We start from the raw sequence: 22,957 nt of genomic DNA on the forward strand, positions 1-22,957 counted from the left end.
ATAGTGAGCAGTAAACATTTATATAGTGAGCAGTAAAAATTTGTATAGTAAGCAGTAAACATTTATAGAAGGAATAGTAAACATTTATAGATTGAACAGTAAACATTTATAATGAGCAGTAAACATTTATAGAGTGAGCTGTGAACATTCATAGAGTGAGCAGTAAACATTCATAGAATAAGCAGTAAACAATTATAGAGTGATTGAATATTGTTTAACGTTCCTCTCGAGAATATTTCACTCATATTGAAATGTCACCATTGCCGGTGAAGAGTTGCAAAATTTAGGCCTATGCTCGGCGCCCATGGCCTTTGAGCAGGGAGGGGTCTTTATCGTGCCACGCCTGCTGTGACACGGGACTTCGGTTTTTGTGTTCTCATCCAAAGGACCGCCCCATTTAGTTGGCCCTTACAACAAGCAAGGGTTACTGGGGACCTATTCTAACCCGGATCCGCATGGGAATAAAAAACATTTATAGAATAAGCAGTAAACATTTATAGACTGAACATACAACATTCATATAGTAAGCAGTAAGCATTTATAGTGAGCAAAAAACATTTATATAGTTAGCAGTAAACATTTATAGAATGAACAGTAAACATTTTTAAATTGAACAGTAAACATTTATAATGAGCAGTAAACATGTATAGAATGGGCAGTAAACATGTATAGAATGGGCAGTAAACATTTATAGAATGAACAGTAAATATTTTTAGATTGAACAGTAAACATTTATAATGAGCAGTAAACATTTATAGAGTGAACAGTAGAAAGTTATATAGTGAGCAGTAAATATTTACATAGTGGGCAGTAAGCATTTATAGACTGAACAATAAACATCCATAGGGTGAACAGTAAACAGTTACATGTATATTGTGAGCAGTAAATATTTATATAGTAAGCAGTAAACATTTATATAGTGAGCAGTAAATATTTATATAGTAAGCAGTAAACATTTATATAGTGAGCAGTCGACATTTATAGAGTGAGCAGTCAACATTATAGAGTGAGCAGTCAACATTTATAGTGAGCTGTAAACAATTATAGAGTGAGCAGAAAACATTTATAAAGTGAGCTGTAAGCAGTCAAGATTTATAGAGTGAGCAGTCAACATTATAAAGTGAGCAGTCATTATTTATAGACTGAGCTGTGAACATTTATAGAGTGAGCAGTCAACATTATAGAGTGAGCAGTCAACATTTATAGAGTGAGCAGTCAAACTCTATAGAATTAGCTGTAAACATTGATAAAGTGAGATGGAAACAGCGAGTGATTAGCGTTGAATGATTGAGTAGACATTAAACGGTAGATTTAGCAGTAAACAATTATAGAGTTACCAGTAAACTGTAATACAATGAGAAGTAAACATTATAGAATGAGCAGTCAACGTTTATATAGTGAGCAGTAAACATTTATATAGTGACCAGTAAACATTTATATAGTGACCAGTAAACATTATATAGTGAGCAGTAAACATTTATATAGTGAACAGTAAACATTATATAGTGACCAATAAACATTATATAGCGACCAGTAAACATTATACAGTGAGCAGTATGCCATAATACAGTGAGCAGTAAACATTTATATATCTATAGAGTGACCAGTAAACAGTAATACAGTGACCAGCAAACATTTTAGAGTTACCTGTAAACATTTAAGTGAGCAGTAAACATTTATGTGAGAAGTAAACAATAAAGTGAGCAGTAAAGAGCTGACAGTGAAAGTGAAGGAGTGGCAAGATTTATGAACAATGAAGGTGAAAAGCAATTCTTATTTCTTATCAGAAGTATGGAGTAGCTATTTCCAGATTTATACATTATACAGCTGTAGTATTGAAAGAAAACGACTTACCAGGATAATAAATTCCAGGAAATGCATTGCACCTTACAGAACATGTGACGTCATAAGCAAAAGAAAATTACTTTCACACGCAGTGTATAAATCTTCTGTGAATAACATTAATATGTAGAAATTACCCGAGGCTTCAATTAATTTCATATCCTCCACAATCCAAACGGCCCCGAAATTTAACTCATCATTAAAACACCCACTTACCAGACAATTTCGATATAATGATAACGTTGCGCCGCGCCTACAATAGAGATGACCGATATCTTCCTGCTCACAACGCTATGTGAAGCTTCTTTTAATCAGCCTATGGTATCTACAGTTTGTGTCGATTACACTCCGTAATGCTCCATTCTTCTGAACCTTACACCATCCTACAGAACAATGACGAGGTTCAAGTACAAGGATTTTTTGTTGTTGATGAAGTTATTGTATTTCCCAACATTTCAAGATCCTTTCCTTAACCTCTGAGTAGACTTCAGACCGATTTAAAAGAATAAGAATAATCGTTGATAGTTTGTGATTTGATTGAAAGCAACCATAATGACCATGTGTTATTCGTCCTTGATATCGGACGGCCTCTGCAGTTTATGTTTAACAATTCCTCTAACCTTACAACACCCCATCTGTCCAGATAAATTTTACAGCGTCTTTTGAAGATCATTATCTATCATTTTCAAGCATTTTATCTATATATAGGCATTTGTTGGTCAAACTATTTTTCTTTCCACAATTTGTCATGGAGCTTTTGTTCGTGAAATTAAGAGCAATGTTCCCCAGTGCTCTGGTCTGATGAGATACTCAGTTAACGTATGAAATATGCCATTTTCCAGCTAATGTTGTAGTGTCTGTTGATCAACTTCCATCATGTTCCAGAACTCTTTATTAATCAGCTCCTGTTGCATTCAATTACAACGGTTTGTTTACCCATACAGCTTGCTGTGATCAACTTCCTTTATTTTCTAGCAATCCATTAGAAAGACCCAATTCTGTTGGGTTTTTTTCCCTTTATTGTCTGATGTCTTTAACAATTTTGTGTTTCACCTCCTGTCGACTTCAAATACTTCGATAAATAGTCTACTGGTCAACCCTCTTTATCTTCAAGAACTTCGATTTGTCACATATACAGCTGAGCTGCAATTATCGAGCATTGGTTCATGACGTATACAGCTGAGCTACAATTATCGAGCACTGGTTCATGACGTATACAGCTGAGCTACAATTATCGAGCACTGGTTCATGACGTATACAGCTGAGCTGCAGTTATCGAGCACTTTGTTCGTGACGTATACAGCCGAGTTGCAGGTAAAGAGCACTGGTCTATGATGTTTACGGCTGAGCTGCAGTTATTGATTACTCTGATTCATGACGTAGCAGCTCAGCTACAGTTATCAAGCATTCTGATTCATAATGTATACAGCTGAGATGCAGTTATCAAGCATTCTGATTCATAATGTATACAGCTGAGCTGCAGTTATCGAGCATTGATTTGTGACGTATACAGCTGAGATGCAGTTATCGACTACCCTGAACTTGTCACCTTCTAGCACCTTTGAAGTAATCTGATGAGCTGCACTGATGATCAGTATCCGTCATCTCTCAGGGGTTGATCTCACGATATAACGCTTCTGTTGAGTGGTGTGTTTCTTCTTCAAAACTCCTATTAAATTATCTACATAGCTTCTGTTGGCATCCTCCGTCATCCACCTGCATTTCTATCTAAGCCTGTATCTTACATGTCGCTGAACCTTTATCATCTTCCGAATTTTCATGAATGACCTGCTAATGTATAGAACTTCGTTAACTTTAGAACTGTTCTAATACTGTACAGCTGCGGTGGGTCATATGATGTTTACATTTCCAATATATCTGCCTTCGATATCTTTATCAATTAAAATGATAGTCATTTCCTCATGAATGTGAAAAATGTGCGTATGAATCTGGATACATCGCTTAACGACAGCATACCCTGCATAAAGCGCCTCAGGCAGTATGCTAACGCAAAGCGACGCAGTTCCTGTTCTGTACTTTTAACTTAATTATAATTTGTATATTCGCATTTTCATTGAATAGATACAGATAACGAACAATGATCTATTTCATAAATCCTTTAAAGAATTGAGAACATGACAAACACAGACCCCTGGAAACACCAGCAGTAGGATCAGGTGTCTAGGAGGAGTAAGCGTCTCCTGTTGACCGGTCACACCCGCCGTGAGCCCTATATCTTGATCGGATACACGGAGTAATTCGTAGTCAAAATCAATATAAACAGATCGGCCTAACAATTTGTATGAAACACGTCAGACAAGATTTGTACCAGTGACTAATAAATACATTTTTCTGTTGATCGATCTCTGCCATCTTCCAGCACTCTGACCTCAAACTTTACACAGCTTGTGTTGGTCACTCATTGTCAGTTATGTTACAGTATTTCAGTGATGGTACATAGTTTTCACTTTATTCCCTGTATTGTCCATCACTGCAGTGTGTGGCTTCTAATGATCTGGGCCCAGTTGCACAAAAGATAATTAAGTTTAACTGACAGTTAACACCACAGGGGCTAATCCCGTTTTGGGCCCGAACTCTGTGATACCATAGATATATTTATGGTTTCAGAGAGTTCAGGCCCAAAACGGGCCTAGCCCCTGTGGTTAACACTATGAATTACAAGACTATTTGAAATTTCCAATTGCGAGAGTAGTACGCTCTAGATTAACAAAACTTAGAATATCTGCCCACCCTTTAGAAATTGAAACTGGTAGATATTCAAAACCATGTATTCCAAAAGAATGTAGTTTTTGTCAGATTTGTAAAACTACTGTTGAAAATGGGTTACATTTTTTTTTATATGACTGCTTCATGTATAAAGATATAAGAAAGAAATATTACCCTTTGAACATATACAATTCAGACGATGATGGATCAAAGGCAAACCATTGTAAAGTACTATGCAGCCCTGTCAATGTAGTTCATGCTAGAAGGTTTTGTGAATTTTTACATGAATGTTTTGAATTGCAAAAGTAGAGTACTATAACTACATTTGTGTAATATGCAATACTAAATTGCATTCATAGTCTAATATCACAGGTACATATCAAATATATACTTGTATTTACATATATGTAAATGAACTGTTAGTAATTAGTTTATAGTCATTATATATCTCATATTGTGTAACATGATTGTATGCCAACATGCTTGGTGAATCAATAAATAATTGAAATTGAAATATAAATGTAAGAGCTAATGACAATTTAACTAATAGTTAAAGTTAACTAACCTTCGTGCCACTGGGTCCTGGTTACGTAGACAGCTTAGCTGTCGCTTTAGCCTAGTGCTACATATGTAACTTCAAAGTCAAGAAGAAGCCCGGCCTCAAAGACCTAAGACGTTAAACATAGATAGTGATTTTTCTCTTTACCAAGCGCACGAAAGTAGAAGTGAAAGTTTTAAACCGTTCGGATGTGGCCTAAAAATGGGGGTGGGGGTGGGATGCTGTTTCAAATCAAAGTAAGCTTTGGCACGATAGAGAAATCACTGAGCACGTAAACGTCAAGCATGGGACAACAGTTGTGGCTGATGACGTCTCAAATTGAGCGACACATTCTCGAATGGAACGTTAAACAACAAAACCCAAAACTTACCTTGATTTAATCATCTCCTTTTATCGTACAGAACTCTGACCTGAAGACCAGAACTCCGACATGAAGACCAGAACTCTGACATGAAGAGCAGGGCTGCGTTCAAGATCGTAACGGCTAGCCTAGCTGCTAGGCTAAATATCTAGTTTTATCATATAGCTTATAAATAGTCTAATATAAAATCTGTGTAAAATCTAGAGAATGTTAGCGTTCAATATCCTGAGAATTTATTGAACGCTAACTTTGCATTGCGTAAATTGTATGCGCCCGAAACATTCCGAGTATGAGCGTTCAATATTGACGTTACCGTAACGACGTAAACAAGCCAAAATGTCAAACGAAGGTCATCCGAATCTGACAGAGCCGGTATTTGATATTTACTTAAGCAAAATGTTTTACTGTTCATAAATTATGATGTCCCCATTTACAAAATCAGTTTGCTTCATGAATTAATGACGGGTTGAATATTGAACAGTTAAGAAATGCATGCTGTTATTGCACACTGCCAATATTGATGAATTCTCGTCTATTTTGGAGTAGTTTGAGTGAAAAGGGATATGATTTAACAACTAAATACTTTAGCTATATAATAAAAGGGTTATTGAACTTATATAGGTGAATATTGGCACTCGTTGGCTGTCAAAATGCACTCGCAAGCTCGTGCATTTTGACAGCCAACTCGTGCCAATATTCACCAATATAAGTTCAATAACCCTATAATATTGAACGCACTATGAATTAACGCTTGTTATCCCTTCGTAGGGCTAGCCTAGCACATCATTCAAAATTGTAGCGCTACCGAGCCCTACGTAGCCGCTATGATCTTGAACGCAGCCCTGAACTCTGACATGAAGACTTGAACTCTGACCTGAAGACTTGAACTCTGACCTGAAGACCAAAACTCTGACATGAAGACATATACAGTTTCTGTTTCCTTTCAGAATTGATAACTTAACAATTTATATCAACCATGTGTGTGCAACATTTGTCAGGTGACAAATACACTACCGGTGAGTCTTTGTACAAGTGTGTACTGTGAATATCATTCTTAAGTGGGTGGGCGTTTTAACTTTTGTTGTTTTCGTGGCTTCTTCATCTTCGGTCATGTAAAATCATTTGAAAAATAGGGAGGGGTAATTTTTGTGGTATAGATATTTAGTACATCCAGGAAGAATTCAAATCTTTAAAAACAAAACAAAACAAACCCAGAGAAACTGAACTACTAAACAAAACTTCTTTATCCGAGTCTGTATATCATTACTTGACCAGCATTTGAAAAGAAATATTTTCACGTATACAGCTTATCACTTGATAACGGCAGTCAATAAAGACAACATACATGTATAGACATTAACTGGTCTTGCTGTGAAGTTCTGAAGAGATACCTGATGCAGCCATTGAGAATATACAAAAAGTCCGAGGACGGACGATACCCATACTCTATGTACTTTACACGAGAAACTCCAGTACCCCTCGGTAGGTCAGTGGTAGAACGGTGACACTTCGTGATCGCATGATTGCGGGTTCAAGCTCCAGTCGTGACTGACCTGTGTTTTATAAAGACAGTAGATTGTTCCTGTGCCAAACCCACGATATAGATTGTGAATATACATGTACGTGGTCTTTGATACATAAAAGTTGTTAAGTAAAGTGCGGATATAAGAAATGCAGTGGTGAAATGACATGTGGTCGAACAGCCGTCACTCTTGATAGACCTCATACACTAGTATTCAGTCATTTTCATTTGCTCATCCTTTCACAACAAGTGAATTTTCCAGCATTTGTTTAATCATGCGTTGTTTGAAATAATCTTACAGCAAAACATTACTTGTAATTAGTTAATTTTTAGACTTTAACGGAAACGAATTTTGTAGAATCGTTTGCGTTGATTTATAAATAAAAAACGCAGGGGTGTGTGTGTGTCTGAACACATATTCTTCAGTGAACTTCACAGTCATTTGGTACGAAAACTCAATCGATAGATCACTCGCTTTGTGATGAGAAGGTTATGGGCTCGAATTCTGGCCTTGCTAGATCGAGGGAGTTCAATAATCAAGTGTTCGGTCATGCTACGTGAAAGCCGTGGTTCTTTCGGGTGAGATGTTAAAAACCGAACGATTATCTGTATCATAAATCCTGTAAAGAATACAAAATACAGACCCCATGACATTCCAGAGGTGGAATTAGGAGCCTCGGTATGAGGAATAAGCATCCCCCCGTTGACCGGTCACACCACCCCAGTATTTTATAGGTAATGGAATTGATTGATTGATGTTTTCCGCCACGCTCAACAATTTTTCAGTTATTTGGTGGCGCCCAGTTTTTTTTGTTTTTTTTTATTGGTGGAAGAGAGAACCCAGATACAATGCACCTGGGAAGAGACCATCGATCTTCCGAAAGTAAACTGGGAAACTTTCTCACTTACCGGTGCGAGCGTGATTCGAACCCGCGCCGAGCAGAGGTGAGAGGCCCGTGTGTAATTGAACGCGATGCTCTAACCACTCGGCCACGGAGGGGATTGAAATGTGTTAGGTGTAACAGGTGGAAATCCAACGGACCAGACCGGGATTCGAACCCAGGGCCCCGAATCTCTAGTTAGGTGTTTTATACCAACTAAGCTGTCTGGCCACCTGCGATCGAACCCATCTGATCGTCACATAGGAAAACGGAATAGCTATACATTTATATCCAAAAATAAATGAATTGTAAAAAATTATATAAATCAGCTTGAAGAAAACTCTTACAATTTCGGACGACTTGAAAATTTTAGAAAGATTTAAAATTGTTTGCTCCTTTAAAAACAAAAAATTTAACATTCATCAAATTTAGCTCAACATTATGTCATTTTATGAATGCTATCTTTAAACGCAGAGATTAACGGATTGATTTCTTTCCCTTAAAATGTCTTCTTATTCGAAAATACCTCCCCCTTTTCGGAGAACTATAAAAATCGCATTACGAAATGGACGAACATTTTACAAACTAGTGTCTGGCTATTACTAATAAATCACCTTTATATTCCGCTTTCTTCTAAATGAGAAAGAAAATTTCAATTTTCATATGTATGTGCATTGTACTAAATTGTAAATATAGACCAATTGCATGATTTTCTAGCCACACAAAAGGAATAAAAATTTAGAACTCTTGACATATGAAATACTTAGCATGAAATTTAGATGGAAAACATCATGAAGAAAGGTTGTTAAGTTTATTAGATTATTGTAATTTTACTAATCAATAGTGTAATCAATTTCCAAATGTTCAATGTTATGTAATTGTAATGTATCTGATGGGCGTAGACTATTGCGTAACCGTGGATTCTGAAGCCTGTACATCATTTCTATATTTAAAACAAAAATACTGCCGACTCTCAAGAAACCAGACGGACGACGGACAACTCAACTATAGCATTTAAACAATAATGATAATTTACCTTCAAACACAGGCTACCAAAGTATTTTTAAAAATCCAATATTCTGTTCAAAAGTCTATGATTTATTTTAAAAAATGTAAAATAATTTGAATCATATATACGCAAGCGAAAATGAAACACAGAAGAGCGTGGTCGTTGAACATGAACAATGTTTTGTTTTGTGTCGGAACCGGAAATACGTCAGTCAGCCATGTTGATTTTTATGGAAGCGTAAGCCATGTTGAGGTAAGTCTCTTCACCGTTTGTTGATGTACTGTAAACAAAAGGGTAAGGCGGGTAACTCACTTGACTGTACAGATAATTAACTGTTATGTTTGCTTACAAGCCGAGCTCTGTGGAAATACAGCGTGTTAAACGTAAACCATTGCGCATGAATCTTAACCACTCGTATACCTCATAATAAAATATCCATGTCTGCCTTCATTTTCCCCTTGCTCTCGCTGTTGGTATTTATCCCCTATTGGAATTCTTTTCACAGAAATAGATGTTAACTAATATAATATCCGACCGCGCCGTGTCATGATATTTTAGAAATTTAGCATGAAAGCGACGAATTCAAAATGCAAACATGAGGTCATGGGTAATCTAATTTTAGACGGTGTCAGATAGAGGCTATCGCCATCTTCGAAGTTTATATCGTGTAATCGTGGAGTCGGGTTCGTCGTTTGCTATAAAAAATATCATTACGGCCATGTTTTTAACGATATTTATGTTTGTAACATTGAGGGATTTTGCATATTTTATTCGTATGTCTTGTTAATCGATTGTCAGTTCGTGTAATTTATTCATATTCAAAGCTGAGTCTAGCGTGTTGTTTATATTGTGTGTGTAAAACACAGAATCGGTTCAGAAAACGGGATATATTTTCCCGGAATATATATCCTAAAATGGACTCGTATGAAGTGTTTTAAAGAAATATTTCAATCGTATAAAAAGAATAATAAGTAATGAGAGGCTTTCTTATAATTTAATAAGTAGACATTAGAAAAGACTACTTTTGATAACGATGATTTTACCTGTGTTGGTTACTTGTGACCCAGATCTTTAAAAATCTCCGGATGCGTGTCACTTGTAACACATAGACAACAGGACACAATCCGTGGTACTCTTGATCAAAGCAGATAGACTTATTGAATCAATGAGTTTACTATATATGTCAAATATACGATGCAATTTTTACAAGCTAAATTGTGACATCAAGCGTACTTTTATATAAAATATTGATACTGGTAGCACCATAAAGAAAATAACAAAATGGAGTTGATAAATGTTGATTGGTGAATAAAGGATGAAATGATAAGGGATTTTTACATTAGATATCAATTAGTCGGTGCTCCCTGTGTTCTAATTTTCACACATTGTATGGTATGTGATGAACTGATGCTAAGAGTGCATATTTTCCTGTTAGTTTAAACTTTAGGGGGATGTTAATGCACATACAAGAACTTGCTTCAAAATAGAGAGACTTATCTAGTATATAATATGTCAAATGTACGATGCAATTTTTACCAGCAATTGTGAAGTGTAACATACTTTTACATGAATTGATAGCACCATAAGAAAATAACGTATTAGGTCCATAAATGTGATTGTGATTGGTGAATAAATGATAAAAATAAAGCGATTTTTACATTAAATATCATAATGAATCTGTATTCCCTATGCAAACGACCATTTGCAGTAAATGAAACGCCTTTTTTGTATTTAGAAATGTTAGGAGTATAGTAAATTGACGGGGGGGGGGGGGGGGGGGGGGGGGCTCGAGGATGTGTTTCCCATTTTTAAGGCATATTAATTAGCTGATACTTATGAAATGGATATCGTTGAATATTTACTATAATAGCGACCCTTAAATCCCTAAGATACAAAAAATCTGATTGAAGTCAGTACATCTCGGGAGTGTGACGATCCTTCAGCAAATCAGAGGTAAATTACAATAAAGAATCGGCCATTTTATTTCCAAGATCTTGGGAGCTTCAGACTTCATTCCCAGGGTCCTATCGCAGCACCTTGAGAGACACGCCCCCCACCCCCTCTCTGATCTTTCTTATGGGGGATGGGGCTCTGGAAATCTTGAATCTGCACTTGATAACATATTGAGAGAGAAAGAAAGAATTTTATGAATTTTTTTTTAATGAAGTGAAAGACTTGATTCACTTTCTTTCTAATGGTGATGATAAAACTAACACCCACCGAGTCTTGTTGTAAAGGAGACAATGATACTGACGTCTCGTGCTTTCGATCCTTTCCCGATTGATGTCAGAAAAGTCAGTAAAAACAATAGGTATACTTTTCCAAATTAACATTTCCAGGTGGAGAAGTTAGTAATGGTGAAGAATTCTTTAGACTCTACAGAAATGACAACTCGCACAGAAAAAAATAATTTCCAAAACCATCGTTATAGAAAGACTCGCTGTAACGAGTGCAAGGTGAGTCACGTGATCTAAATAGGTTCCATGACCATAACTTATGTGAAAGATTCGATTTTATTTAACCTTGAATTGTAGATCAACACATTACTTTATTAACATTAAACCACACTCTTGGTATGGATTAGTTAAAGAATATTTTAATTTTTAAAATTTGATCAAAGAAATCTATTCAGATTTTATGATCATGAAGCCAGGTAGGCAATAGAAACGTTTGATTTTTATGTATGTATTGTAATTCACTGCAAATATTGAATCAAATTAAACTGCAAATATGAAATTGTGATAATCATGGGGAAATCACTCTGGCAAATCTCATACTTAAGAAGGTTGGTGCAGGCATCTGGGGACTCGTATCTTATACAAAATGGAGTTCTTCCGTCATGTGTTTATCCATCATGTAGAAAATGTCAATTCTCTAAAACGCGGCAATAACGATTATGCTTTGAACAATTTTCTGTATTTGTGTTTTCTTCCCCGAGGCAATCGATCAGTCAAAACCCCAGTGTACTTTGCAATTCATAACATTTTTATTTATTTCATTTTTCCAAATGAGTACAAAATGGTATTGGTATACATCTAATACTAGACTATTCTGATGACTGGTCAGATTCTTAAACTTATACGCAAGGCATGGGATATTGACATATGTTGTCTCTATATAAGTGTCTCTTGTTTGCAGACAAACTGGTACATGTATAAAGCACAACAGGTACAGTGTATTAAAGATAAACGCTCAGAGATTTATATATTTATATGTGATGTTTAGAGAGAAATCTTTACAAATTTGATTTCCTTGAAGTTTCTTCACGGGCATCAATCCCGATGATATACCCCCCCCCCCTTTTTTTTTTGGTTTTATTATTTAAAAAGTTATGAATGTGTGGATTCTGGCAGTAATAATGTTTATGCATTTCAAATATCCAATGTCATTTTAACTCTTTAAGTCGTAAGTTGTAATTCATATTTGAATTTTTACATTTCTAATGTTTTTGTCTTTTGGTATCTTTACAAATTGTGATGATAACCATTTCCTTATGAATATGATTGAGTTATGAACAATGGACGTGTGAATCTTGATAAATATAGTACGACTATCACAACGGCTGAGAAATTGGACAGAAATAGTCCCTGAAACGTTCTGCTTTACCGTTTTTCTATTCGCCCACCGTGCGTTCGCCGTTCGTTTACCCTTCAGTCTTGTCTTTGCATTGACATTCGGAACATCAAAGTGAAAGGATTGATCCTCATACCATGTACCAATTGTCAAAATGTAATAGTATACCAAGATGACGCCCCAATATTCATAATTTATCATGAAAAAGTCGAGAATTCTAAATATTATAGAATATGACACCAAGGATGCATTTTTCTATGTACACATGGAATTATGGAATTTACTTTTTGTTTGTATATCAGAATGTAGGACAGAAAGTCAAAGGACAAAAAGTGATGGACGAAAAGTTACAATTAGAAATTCTATGAAAGTAGGACAAAATGTCAAAGGACAAAAAAGTAACAATGTATTAAGAAATATGTAAATATCGATTTTTATATAAATTTGAAGTTTAAGAAAATACATATGTAAAATGTTCTATGAGAATTTATTTGAATTTCAAACTTTAAATTTTGATAATAATACTTTAATGATTTTTATCTAATTTTCATTCTTTTTATAATATTTATTGTAAGATAATATATATATATATATATATATATATATATATATATATATATATTATCTTACAATAAATATATATATATATATTTTTATATATATTATTGATATCGAATAAAAATAAGTTGTGATAATTTGTTTTACGTTACTTCATATCAAAGATTGTCAAAACAAAATCTGACGACAGAAAGATGGTGGACTTCTTTCACTCCAGATTAATGACAAAATGCAAAAAAGCAAGGGAAGTCCCATAATTGCCTTATATAAAAAAGTTACTGGTTTGAGTGAATTGTTTTTTATTTGATAATGAATTGGAAGTGCTAAATGTGGCATAAACAAAGTATATTTTGTGACTTTTTGTCGAATTTGATCATTGACATCACAGCTTTGTTTAACTGAATATATTCAGAACCGTAGAACATGCAGTTTCCCAGATTTTGGTTTATATAGTTATTTATATTCATTAATTAAATATACATATCTTTTTCTTACATAATAATGAAATAAGTACAATCCAAGGAAAAATCTTTAACATTCCGAATAAATAGATCATACATATTGCGCTCACCGTTCATTTTGCGTTCACCATTCACTAGATTGTGTTCGCTCACCGTGCGTTCACCGTTTAAGTGGGAGAGAAGAACGTTTCAGGGACTGTAAAAGTAGGATGTAAATGTAAGCAATGAATTTAATTTTTGAAAACACACGAGAGTATGAACTGCCACGTTTCGTGTCGGCCTACTTTCTTAATATTATCACAGAATCTGCAAAATAGATAACAATCTGTCTGTTTAGATTTTATAGAGGAAATATTAATTATGAATTAAATATTTTACTTTTCATTTTACATGTAGGGGGGGATTTGAAGGGTTGAATGCGAACGTCAGCTTGGCATTCTGGCATCTAAGAGGTTGTGTGAGGATTTTTTGTTTTAAAGACAAGCACAGGAATGTAAATCATTACAATATTTTTTTTAGTAAGTTTATGCATGTACTTTTGTTTGGCCGCCACATACTGTAGTAAATACGGCATTTGCAGCATAACAGATTTATTGATATCTTGCAATACGATTTTCGCCATTGGAAAATAAACAAAAGATGGAAGACATCATTTGTCTGTATTTCTTGGCCAAAAAGATGTTTTTCTGTCCATGTAGATTCTCAAATTATATCTCTTAATAACGTGCTTTAACATTTTGAAATTTACCGCTTATGGAATTGACAAAATAGTCACGGATAGCTCAACCTAATCTATGTCAGTTTTGACGGTTGCAATAGTTTCTCGTAATCTCTCGGGAATTTCCGAGTTTTGAACTTATTGAGGTTTATGCCATCTTAAATATGATGATACATTTTTAAGTGATGTTGAATACAAAGTTATGGACGAAAACGAGTTCTTCAGAGATGCGTGTTACATTTTTTTGTATCTGTTTTTTGGTTTTTTTTTTTTTTTTTTTTTTTTTTTTTTTAAATCAACTTTGAATTTCTTGTTCTTATTCTGACAGACGCATGAGATCCTCGCCCATATGTTTCTTCTGATGTTATGCTACATGTTTACAATTGGAAAATATAATGATTATTAGATTCAAAAACATGTTTTCATCTGCAATATATATTTTATTGGCAGGGCTGTGTTACTCCAAATTGTGGTGAATGTGTGTATTGTCGTGACAAACTGATGTATGGTGGGAAAAATGTGCTGAAGCAGTGTTGTATAATGAAACGGTAAGTGTAGACGGGTCTCACATTGTGTGCATACCGGAATTCCGAATTGTATGCATAAACAAGGGTAAGGATAATCTAGGTTGAGATTCAGCTCGGCTGAATATTTGGACCGACGCCTTAACCGAATCTTCGAGCAATCTTTCATAATTCATGTCTAGAAATTTACTTTCAGCTTGGCTGGTTCTAGCAATTGAAAGACACTTTGGTGACACTGTTGTTTGCTTCAAATAAGTTAGTTGACCTAATAACCAATCTGTATCACTATTAATGCTGCATTACCTACCGTGTAAGTTCCATAATAAACTATTACTAATTTTCCCGTTCAATTGATGACTTCCATGGCGCAACATTTTATCTCCCTGAAATTGAAGAGCTGCTATAGTTTGTTTTATAAATTAGGATGTACAAGTAGGTATGTGGAGATACAATGTATCAGTAATTTGATAAAACAGACTATATGAACACTTTAATTTCAGGAGATAAAATACTGATCCATGGAAGTCTCTATTCGAACGGAAAATTTAATGACTGTTTTCATTTTGGGATTTCCATACCTAAACGGTAACCAATGAAAATTGAAAGTGATGAAAAGATAGTTGAAAATTCAATTAACTTATTTGAAGCAAACAACAGTGTCACCTAAGTGCACAATGATACTAGAACCGGCCGAAACATGAAGTAAATTTCCAGACATGAATTATGAAAGACTGCTTCGAGAATTGGTGAAGGCGTCACCCCAAATATTCAACCAAGCCGCGAATTCCAGCCGAGATTAGGGTACGGAGAGAGACTCTCAACTGTGTGTAAGGAACTGAGTAACCGCCGTTCTTCGCACGAGTTAAGAAATAATGATCGCGTTTTTGTGTATGTTGCAGGATAGCCTCCGAGGTCGAGGAATGTTGTTCAGAAATATAAAAGCCAAGACGTTAGCCGATGCTTTTATATTTCAAACAACATTTCGAGATCAAGGAGGTTATCCTGCAACATAAACGTAAACAAGAACTTTATTTCTATTATAATACGGCTCAGAAATATGAAGATGATGGTGAAGATTTAAAGTGCAGACTGCCCAGTAGGGGTCCTGCTTCACTAGGTTTGTTGCGGCGAGGCGACAATGGTGGTCGACCCTCGGGTCCCCTGGAAACGGGGACGGGTCTTCTTGAAGATACGGGGATGGTAGGTCCTCCAGAAATATACAGCTGATCGTTTTCATATATAGCTACGAATTAGATCACTATGACGTCATGGCAGTTTCCGAAACGATCTACATTTATTTTTTTTTTGCTGATGAAAATCTATTTTGAAAAAAATACTATTTTGAGTATTTAGTTTGATGTTAATGGCTTTAAATATAGTTCAAGAAAAACTTGTCTGTACATCCCCATGTTTACACGTGTATCGCACTCGGAATGCTGACGATTGGTTTGTACTGGATGACAAATGTTCTTCAGTCATTTATGAATTTGTTTTACAACATTCATTGATGATTTTTATGATTATAACATTAAATTATCAGTCATCGACTTTATTGTTGCATTAGCAAAACTCGAAGTGCAAGCGAGATGTGTGTAAAGTGTATGAAGGTATATCTAGAATAATGACCGCGGCATTCCTTTGATCTTTGCAATAACCGTGGTAGAATACAAATTCCGGCCGATCCCGAATGCTTAGTAGTATCACGAGATAGGATTCAAGGTTCAAGAATGTAGGTAGTGTGGTCCACAGGAGTTGGCAGTTTTATCTGTAAAGGTCTACAATGTGAACAACCACTGAACTTCGCGAGCGAAACGACAGGAATGCAACGCGAATTCAACCACTACATTTCAGCTGCAAATAACATGACGTCTCACTACCTGCTGGGACAATTTTAAGTCCAATCTGTGATTGTAAATGTAAAATGTGATATTATTTATAGGAAGTGTTATTTTATGTGATATTATGTCATGTCAGTTGTTATTTGTCTAACGTGCCTTTATCTGAATAAACATAATAATAATAATAATACCCCCATGGCGACTGATTCTTTTCGAGATGTTGTTATTGTAATTTAAGAGTCAATTATGGCAATTAAAAGGGGGGTCTTTCCAGGCAGCAAGTGGGACACATGGATTGATGTTAATTATACCGCTTGCTGTTGGTTATTTTCACTAAATAAAGCACCAGAGCAGAATTCGCCAAAATCGCGTTGCATTCCTGTCTTTTCGGCTCCCTACTTTTAGGGGGGGGGGTGTTAACAGAAGTTAAATTTTATGGCAAAGAACGCTTACTATAAACCGTCGTATCAAATAAGCACAGGAAGTTTTAGCTGATATTGATGTAGCCCTTTGAGTGATATTAATTGACTGTTTCTTGTTGATATTCAGTGACTGTTTATGCCCTGCCTCCAGATCGTTACAGGGATATATTTGGATCCCTTGTCTAAAACATTATTGTCTTTACAGATGTTTAAATCCAGCCAAACGCACAGCTCTCGGCTTTGGAGAGGTACGTATGCCGTATATACCGACACTTATAGATTCCTAAATTTGTACAGGAATTTATTATCACTTATTTAGCAAGAAACTCCACTTGTGAAATAAGATTACTCGCTTTCATGTTTATATTTCTGATATATATGTTAAAACCCTTGATATACAGCCCTGTTCTCGCGATTTCATTTTTTCTACTAGTCAATTCGCGATATCAAATACTAGTGTAAATGTGAAGTACACATCACTGACTTCTGTTGTATTATTTCCAAGCTCCGCTCAGATCAGCTTCTTTCTTTTACCCATTTTAATTTCTTTTGATCCAGGAAATCCATCGATCAAAACGCCACAAAACAGAATTTTAAAAGATACAGTTAAAATGTATTGAATTGGACCAATTTTTTGTGATATGCGAATTTGTTTTATATTTTCCTGCAGCACGTGTCCGAGTTGGATTCCACGCCCACTCCGTGTCTTCCTGACCCAGAGACATTTGTTCTCCTCAGAAACATTTGTGACGATAAATTGATGACAAGATTTAAGCGGGATACCTCAAAATCTTATGTTCATACCGAAGACACGATTTTGGGAACAGAAAGTGCGCCAGTTGAGGACGCCATTGTGCCTGTTCCTGACGACACCGCATCACATAAATCGGGACGCTCACAGAGAAAGCGAAAAATTAACGTTCACTTTTACAATCCAGTCGAATATGTCCAGACTCTGAAGTCTCGGAAGAAAGACCCTGTGGTAAAAAAAGATCCTCTCGAGGATATTGACATGGACAAATTAGTAGGATACCTTGAACATCAGAACAAAAGAGACAGAGAATCAATGAAAATACAAAAATTGAAGCGCTTGGAAAAAGCACCGAAACCAGCGCGACCTCAGACGGCAAAGACGAAGAAGAAGAAAATGCGGCCGTATCAGGATTTTCAGCCGGCGGCCGTCAGAGTGGCTAGTCCCGCGGCCTTTAGCGTCATTAAAAGAGATCCATCCCTCAGTCCGCCACCCCTCACGCGGCATGACTCGGGAAACACAGAAACCGTAGATAATGCTCGAGAACGCCCTCCTGTCCTAGAGCCATGTAGTAAGGAGAAAGAGGCGGTAAAAATAAGTTTTTCCGGCCGGTGTTGTAAACCAAATAACGCTTACTTTCAGGGATTTTATACTGACTTAAGTAAGATTCCTGCCCTAAAGAACAGATCATTAAACAGGAAGAAACCCATTCAGAAAGGGACGGACAACAAAACGGCTGTTTCTAGAGTGGAGGATACGGTGACTCGCGAGAATATAAAACAAGAGACGTTCGTCGCAGAGGAAAATAAACCTTTGCTGAAAAAGTCATTCAACCAACTTAAGAAAGAGAGGGGGATGGCGAAAGTAGACTTCATGCAACATTCCCTTGATAACATGATGAGGAACACTGAAAAAGACAGTCAAACTGGCAAGCTTGAGAATAGGATTCCTGTGTATCAAGACAAAATCATGGAAACAGTGAAAGAGTTGGCAAAGGAGAAAAAATTTGTCAAATTTTTCCAATTAAATGTCGGAGATAAACTTATTTTTATCCCCACAGATGGCGCGACAGTTATCCCGAAAGCCTATGTGATGGATAAAGAACCCAAGGTATCAATGGCACCTACTGGCATGGTGGTAACACCTGCTGGTGTGACAGCGCCACCTACCGACTCAACAGTGAGTCAAGTCGTTGTTAAGTCCGAACCTGTAGAATCTCCAGAAGACGAATCGATGCCGAAAATTACAAGTGTGTTCAGTCTGTCATCCGACGCCAACAGAGCATCTCCAGAGGCAGAAATGCCGAGCGATAATCAACTGGAAACACATTCCAGCGCGGCGGATGAGGTTGGATACAATGAAACACATATAAATGCAATGCCATGTGAAACTAGTGCCTCAGAGAAACTGAAAAATGTGATACAGCCTGATATTTATAACCAAACACCAGAGGCAGACGACAAAGAACTACAGAGTCTGCTGAGGGACACCATGACAAAGATATTCAATAATCGGTCACAAAACAACAAAAACAACGGCAATGAAACTGTGGAAACGGAGAACACGGAAACTAAACCAGTGACTGCCTCAGACATATTGAAACACTCGAAAGGACAGTCAATGAACCCGGGTCACATTGTATATGACAAGTTACCACCGAGAGACCCTTCCACTGAAAACAAGCCAGCAATTCTGAGGAAAATGCACTTACCGAACTTTGGAAAGTTGGAGCCTCTTGAAAAAATCACAAGTAAAGCATTAAATCAGTCTTGTGTCCTAACTATACCTCAATCCAACAATCCACATGTAGTGGGCAAAAAACTCATCATTCCTTCTTCTCAATCTAACGTAGTGTTAATTCCGCATATGGGCAAGACAGTTTCGAGCGGTAGCACAACCCTGTTTGTTACTTCCACTCCAACAAACAACAAGTTACAAAGCCTGTTGCCAAAATCGAAATTACAGCTCGTCAGTTGTAAGCCACAAACTTTGATTACAAGTACAGGGGGAATCAGTGCGAACTCCAGTTCTAACGCTTCTAACTTCGTAGGAGGGTTCAGTGGTACCTTTTCTAAATCTCCAGTGAAACCACTTCTTCTTTTCCCGAACAGAGCAAATATGAATAACCAGCCTGCCCTTCCCAAGGTTGCCACCAGTCAAGTGACAAGCAATATACATAAACCTATAACTGTTTACCCAGTATCTTCTACTCAGCCAGTGAACATCGCTCAAGGAAGTCTGAACAGTCCTTGTTCATTAGGCCGAGGCTTAGTTTCGTGGAGTAATACAGGCGTGGTTCAGGCTAGTGAGACATCAGCCTTTACTCTAAAATCGCTAGGAAACCTCACACACGCGACCACCACACAACCTAGATTAACGAGTTTATTGACCGAATCCGTGAAAATTGAGCCCAAGAACGACAGCGGTTCTACAACACAGAATAAGTCAGAAAAGCAATACCCAAGTAATGGAAATAAAGGCAACGCTTATGGTCATGAATGGGTCACTGTCAAATCTGAACCAGGCGATAAACACGAGTTTGAAGCAGCTATACTGCAAAATATAAAGCAAGAAAGAAACAGTAGTGAAACTGAAAGTGAAACTGAAACCATGGAATCTTCAAAGGTCGCTACTAAGAAAAGCAAGTCTCGTCGAAAAAAACAATTCCTTGAAAAGAACTTCACGCAGGTGCATTCCGAAGAGACGGATACGGAGGAACGCATTCGGCGGCTGAGGGAAAAGATGCGCGCGCAACAACAGGAATGTGAAAGTCTTAAAAAGACTTTACTAAATGAAAGTGAAAATACGTCGTAGAACAGATCATATTGATCCAAATTGTTTGAATATAACAATTTCCCAGTTCATTTTTCATCATATTTCGCATTCTAATGGATATATTGCTTGCCAGTCTGGGGTCTTAGGTTTAGTTTTAAAACAAAGAGGGTCTTTTTTGTAATGAAAAGAAGTTTAAGATTCTGATGGGAACCTCACCTACAAAATTCTAGAAGTTATGAATATACTGTCTGCTGAAGGAATTGTTTGTTAGCAGGAGGGGGCGGGGACTACCTCACCTTACAAAATTCTAGAAGTTATGGATATACTGTCTGCTGAGGGAATTGTTTGTTAGCAGGAGGGGGCGGGGACTTCTGTAGTACGCTAGCTAGATCTAACAACTCGAAAAAAAGTCTGCGTAATTTAGCTTGATACTTCAAATTTACAAATGTGTTGTCAGTAAGGGACATTTAATGTTTACTATTTTCGTATAGATTGCCATTCAACTTGACATAAACATCTGTATATAGAAAGGAAAAAAAACCGAATCAATGTAAAAAAAAAAAAAAAAAAAAAAAAAAAAAATGTTTTAATGGGCTACAAAAAACAGTGGATTATATATCTGCCACTGTGTCCATACTTTCATAATACAAACAAACTACGTATTGCAAAAATCAAAATGAAGTTATTTCAAAATTTGCATAAAAGGTTTTTGAATTGATTTCTATTTTACCGTTTTTCTGCTAATATTTAATTATTGTTTTTTTTTTTATACATGTATATGATAAGTTTGACATCTGAATTGTAGAAGTAAATGTCTGTTACATCAGTAAATACAATGTGGCCGCAAAAGAAAAAGTAAAACAAATTGTATCTCTATACCATCATGTATTCTTAAAAGCAGTGGTTTTATCAGATCAATTTAGTACTGTATGTTATAATATATTGGGTTGGGGATAAATTCTTTACACATGCATTTGAATTATTGCAATTTCCATGTCTACTTTTAAGTAGATGAATCGGTTCTGGGGTATTAAAAACCGAGATTATTGTGTCTTAGTTCTATCAAGACTAAATCGTTTATCCGCAAATTGATCATGTTCTTTAAAGTTAGTTTAGAATTCTGTGCACGACACTTGCTTCATGTACAAACATTTGGTGTGTTTTTAAAAGACAAAAAATGAAAACTAAATCCATGCTTTTATAAATGAATACAATTTACCGTATGGAAAATAATTTATTCCCTTAATTTCTCAATTACGTCTAAAGCTGGAGAACTTTTGTATTGAGTTTATATAGAGGTATGATATATTTCAAGGTTTGAACATTTATATTTGTATTTATTACAATTAAGGCAATTTTCTTCAAGACTGTTGCTTCGATGTGTCCCCAGATTAACAAGACAATGAACAACTTGTTTTGGTAATCCCAATAATACTACATTTGATTTATAAGAACATTTTAATGTAGTGCGGATATAGAGACGGTTTTTTTTTTGATCCGCCCATTAATTTGACTAAATGTGATGAAATTGAATTTGAGAATTGTTATTAGTTTGTTGAACGTTTCATTCGAATAACCCATAATACCTTTATCAAATATTGTAACTCAATAAAGTTATTATATTGTTTTAAATTACATCATTACTGTTGCAAAGCATTTGTAAGTTGTCATTTGCTTTAAACTTTGTGCATTGCGTTCCTGGTGAGGAAAGGAGAAAGAACGATAGAATCAATGTGTAAGCAGGCAGATAAATACAAGAGACATTTAGCAAAGGAAGTGTCTGCAAAACTTTTCTCTAAAGTTTATATTTGACGGTTAAGTGCTTCAATTTCTGATGTTATTTATAGGAAGTAAACAGGCATGGATAGGAGGGGGTGGCCTTAAGTGGCGTTCATTGCTGTAGGCGTGGGCTTAACTTTATATATTAGTCAAAATTGTGTTAACCTTTGTAAATTCTGTAGCGGATCCAGGATTTCAAAATGGGACCTATCAGAACGGTACGGAAATTTTCCACAATTTGCTGATGTGGTCACTAAGTGTTTGATTTAAGCAGTATATTATTGTGTAGAAACATAAATTGATTAGACAACAGACATTGCCTATATAAGCCTTCTCCATACAAGTACATGATCAAGGTCATATAAATAGAAAAATGTTAGATTACATGTTTGTATTATTACAGATGAATAATAACAATGAAAATGTTTGGTAACAACAATATGATATAGATTATTGATATGTTTCAAAGGGAAGTTTCTAGTATACCGGTCCCCAGAAGCACGAGACTGTGCATGAACAGTTATTTCCCTTACCGTTGCTAAGCGAAATTTGCATTTTCGCCTCAGATGCTGAGCAATGAAAATCGTGCGATAAAAATAAAACGCCAACGGCGTTTGAGAATACTAAGCGGGGGCTTGGGGGCGGCAGCCCCCGACA

General features: G+C 36.1%; 1 protein-coding gene and 1 long non-coding RNA gene across 4 annotated transcripts; one reads left to right on the forward strand and one right to left on the reverse strand.

The window, feature by feature from the left end:
* Positions 1-8,969: 8,969 nt before the first annotated feature.
* LOC130046739 (uncharacterized) lies at positions 8,970-10,608 on the reverse strand. Its single transcript, XR_008795729.1, has 2 exons — positions 9,322-10,608; positions 8,970-9,181 (listed from the first exon to the last, which is right to left on the reverse strand). It is a non-coding gene; the product is annotated as an uncharacterized LOC130046739 (long non-coding RNA).
* LOC125646114 (uncharacterized) lies at positions 9,055-22,153 on the forward strand. Of its 3 annotated transcripts, XM_048872265.2 has the most exons (6): positions 9,055-9,153; positions 11,241-11,357; positions 12,040-12,069; positions 14,662-14,759; positions 17,201-17,243; positions 17,666-22,153. In XM_048872265.2, the coding sequence occupies exons 1-6, from the start codon at positions 9,070-9,072 to the stop codon at positions 20,558-20,560; spliced, it is 3,267 nt and encodes a 1,088-aa protein (XP_048728222.2). In that variant the 5' UTR covers positions 9,055-9,069; the 3' UTR covers positions 20,561-22,153. The 3 variants fall into 3 exon arrangements, with proteins under 3 accessions (XP_048728222.2, XP_048728223.2, XP_048728224.2); XM_048872266.2 differs by lacking the exon at positions 12,040-12,069; XM_048872267.2 differs by lacking the exons at positions 11,241-11,357; positions 12,040-12,069.
* Positions 22,154-22,957: the final 804 nt, after the last annotated feature.

The sequence above is a fragment of the Ostrea edulis genome, chromosome 6, assembly GCF_947568905.1.
Source record: "Ostrea edulis chromosome 6, xbOstEdul1.1, whole genome shotgun sequence".
Classification (NCBI taxonomy): Eukaryota; Metazoa; Mollusca; class Bivalvia; order Ostreida; family Ostreidae; genus Ostrea; species Ostrea edulis.

Excerpts from the sequence above, each read along its gene's own strand:
- LOC125646114 (XM_048872265.2), top strand. The coding sequence starts at position 9,070 with ATGAACAATGTTTTGTTTTGTGTCGGAACCGGAAATACGTCAGTCAGC. Across the intron at positions 11,358-12,039 it reads CTCGCTGTAACGAGTGCAAG|ACAAACTGGTACATGTATAA; the intron begins GTGAGTCACGTG and ends TCTTGTTTGCAG. Across the intron at positions 12,070-14,661 it reads ACATGTATAAAGCACAACAG|GGCTGTGTTACTCCAAATTG; the intron begins GTACAGTGTATT and ends TTTTATTGGCAG.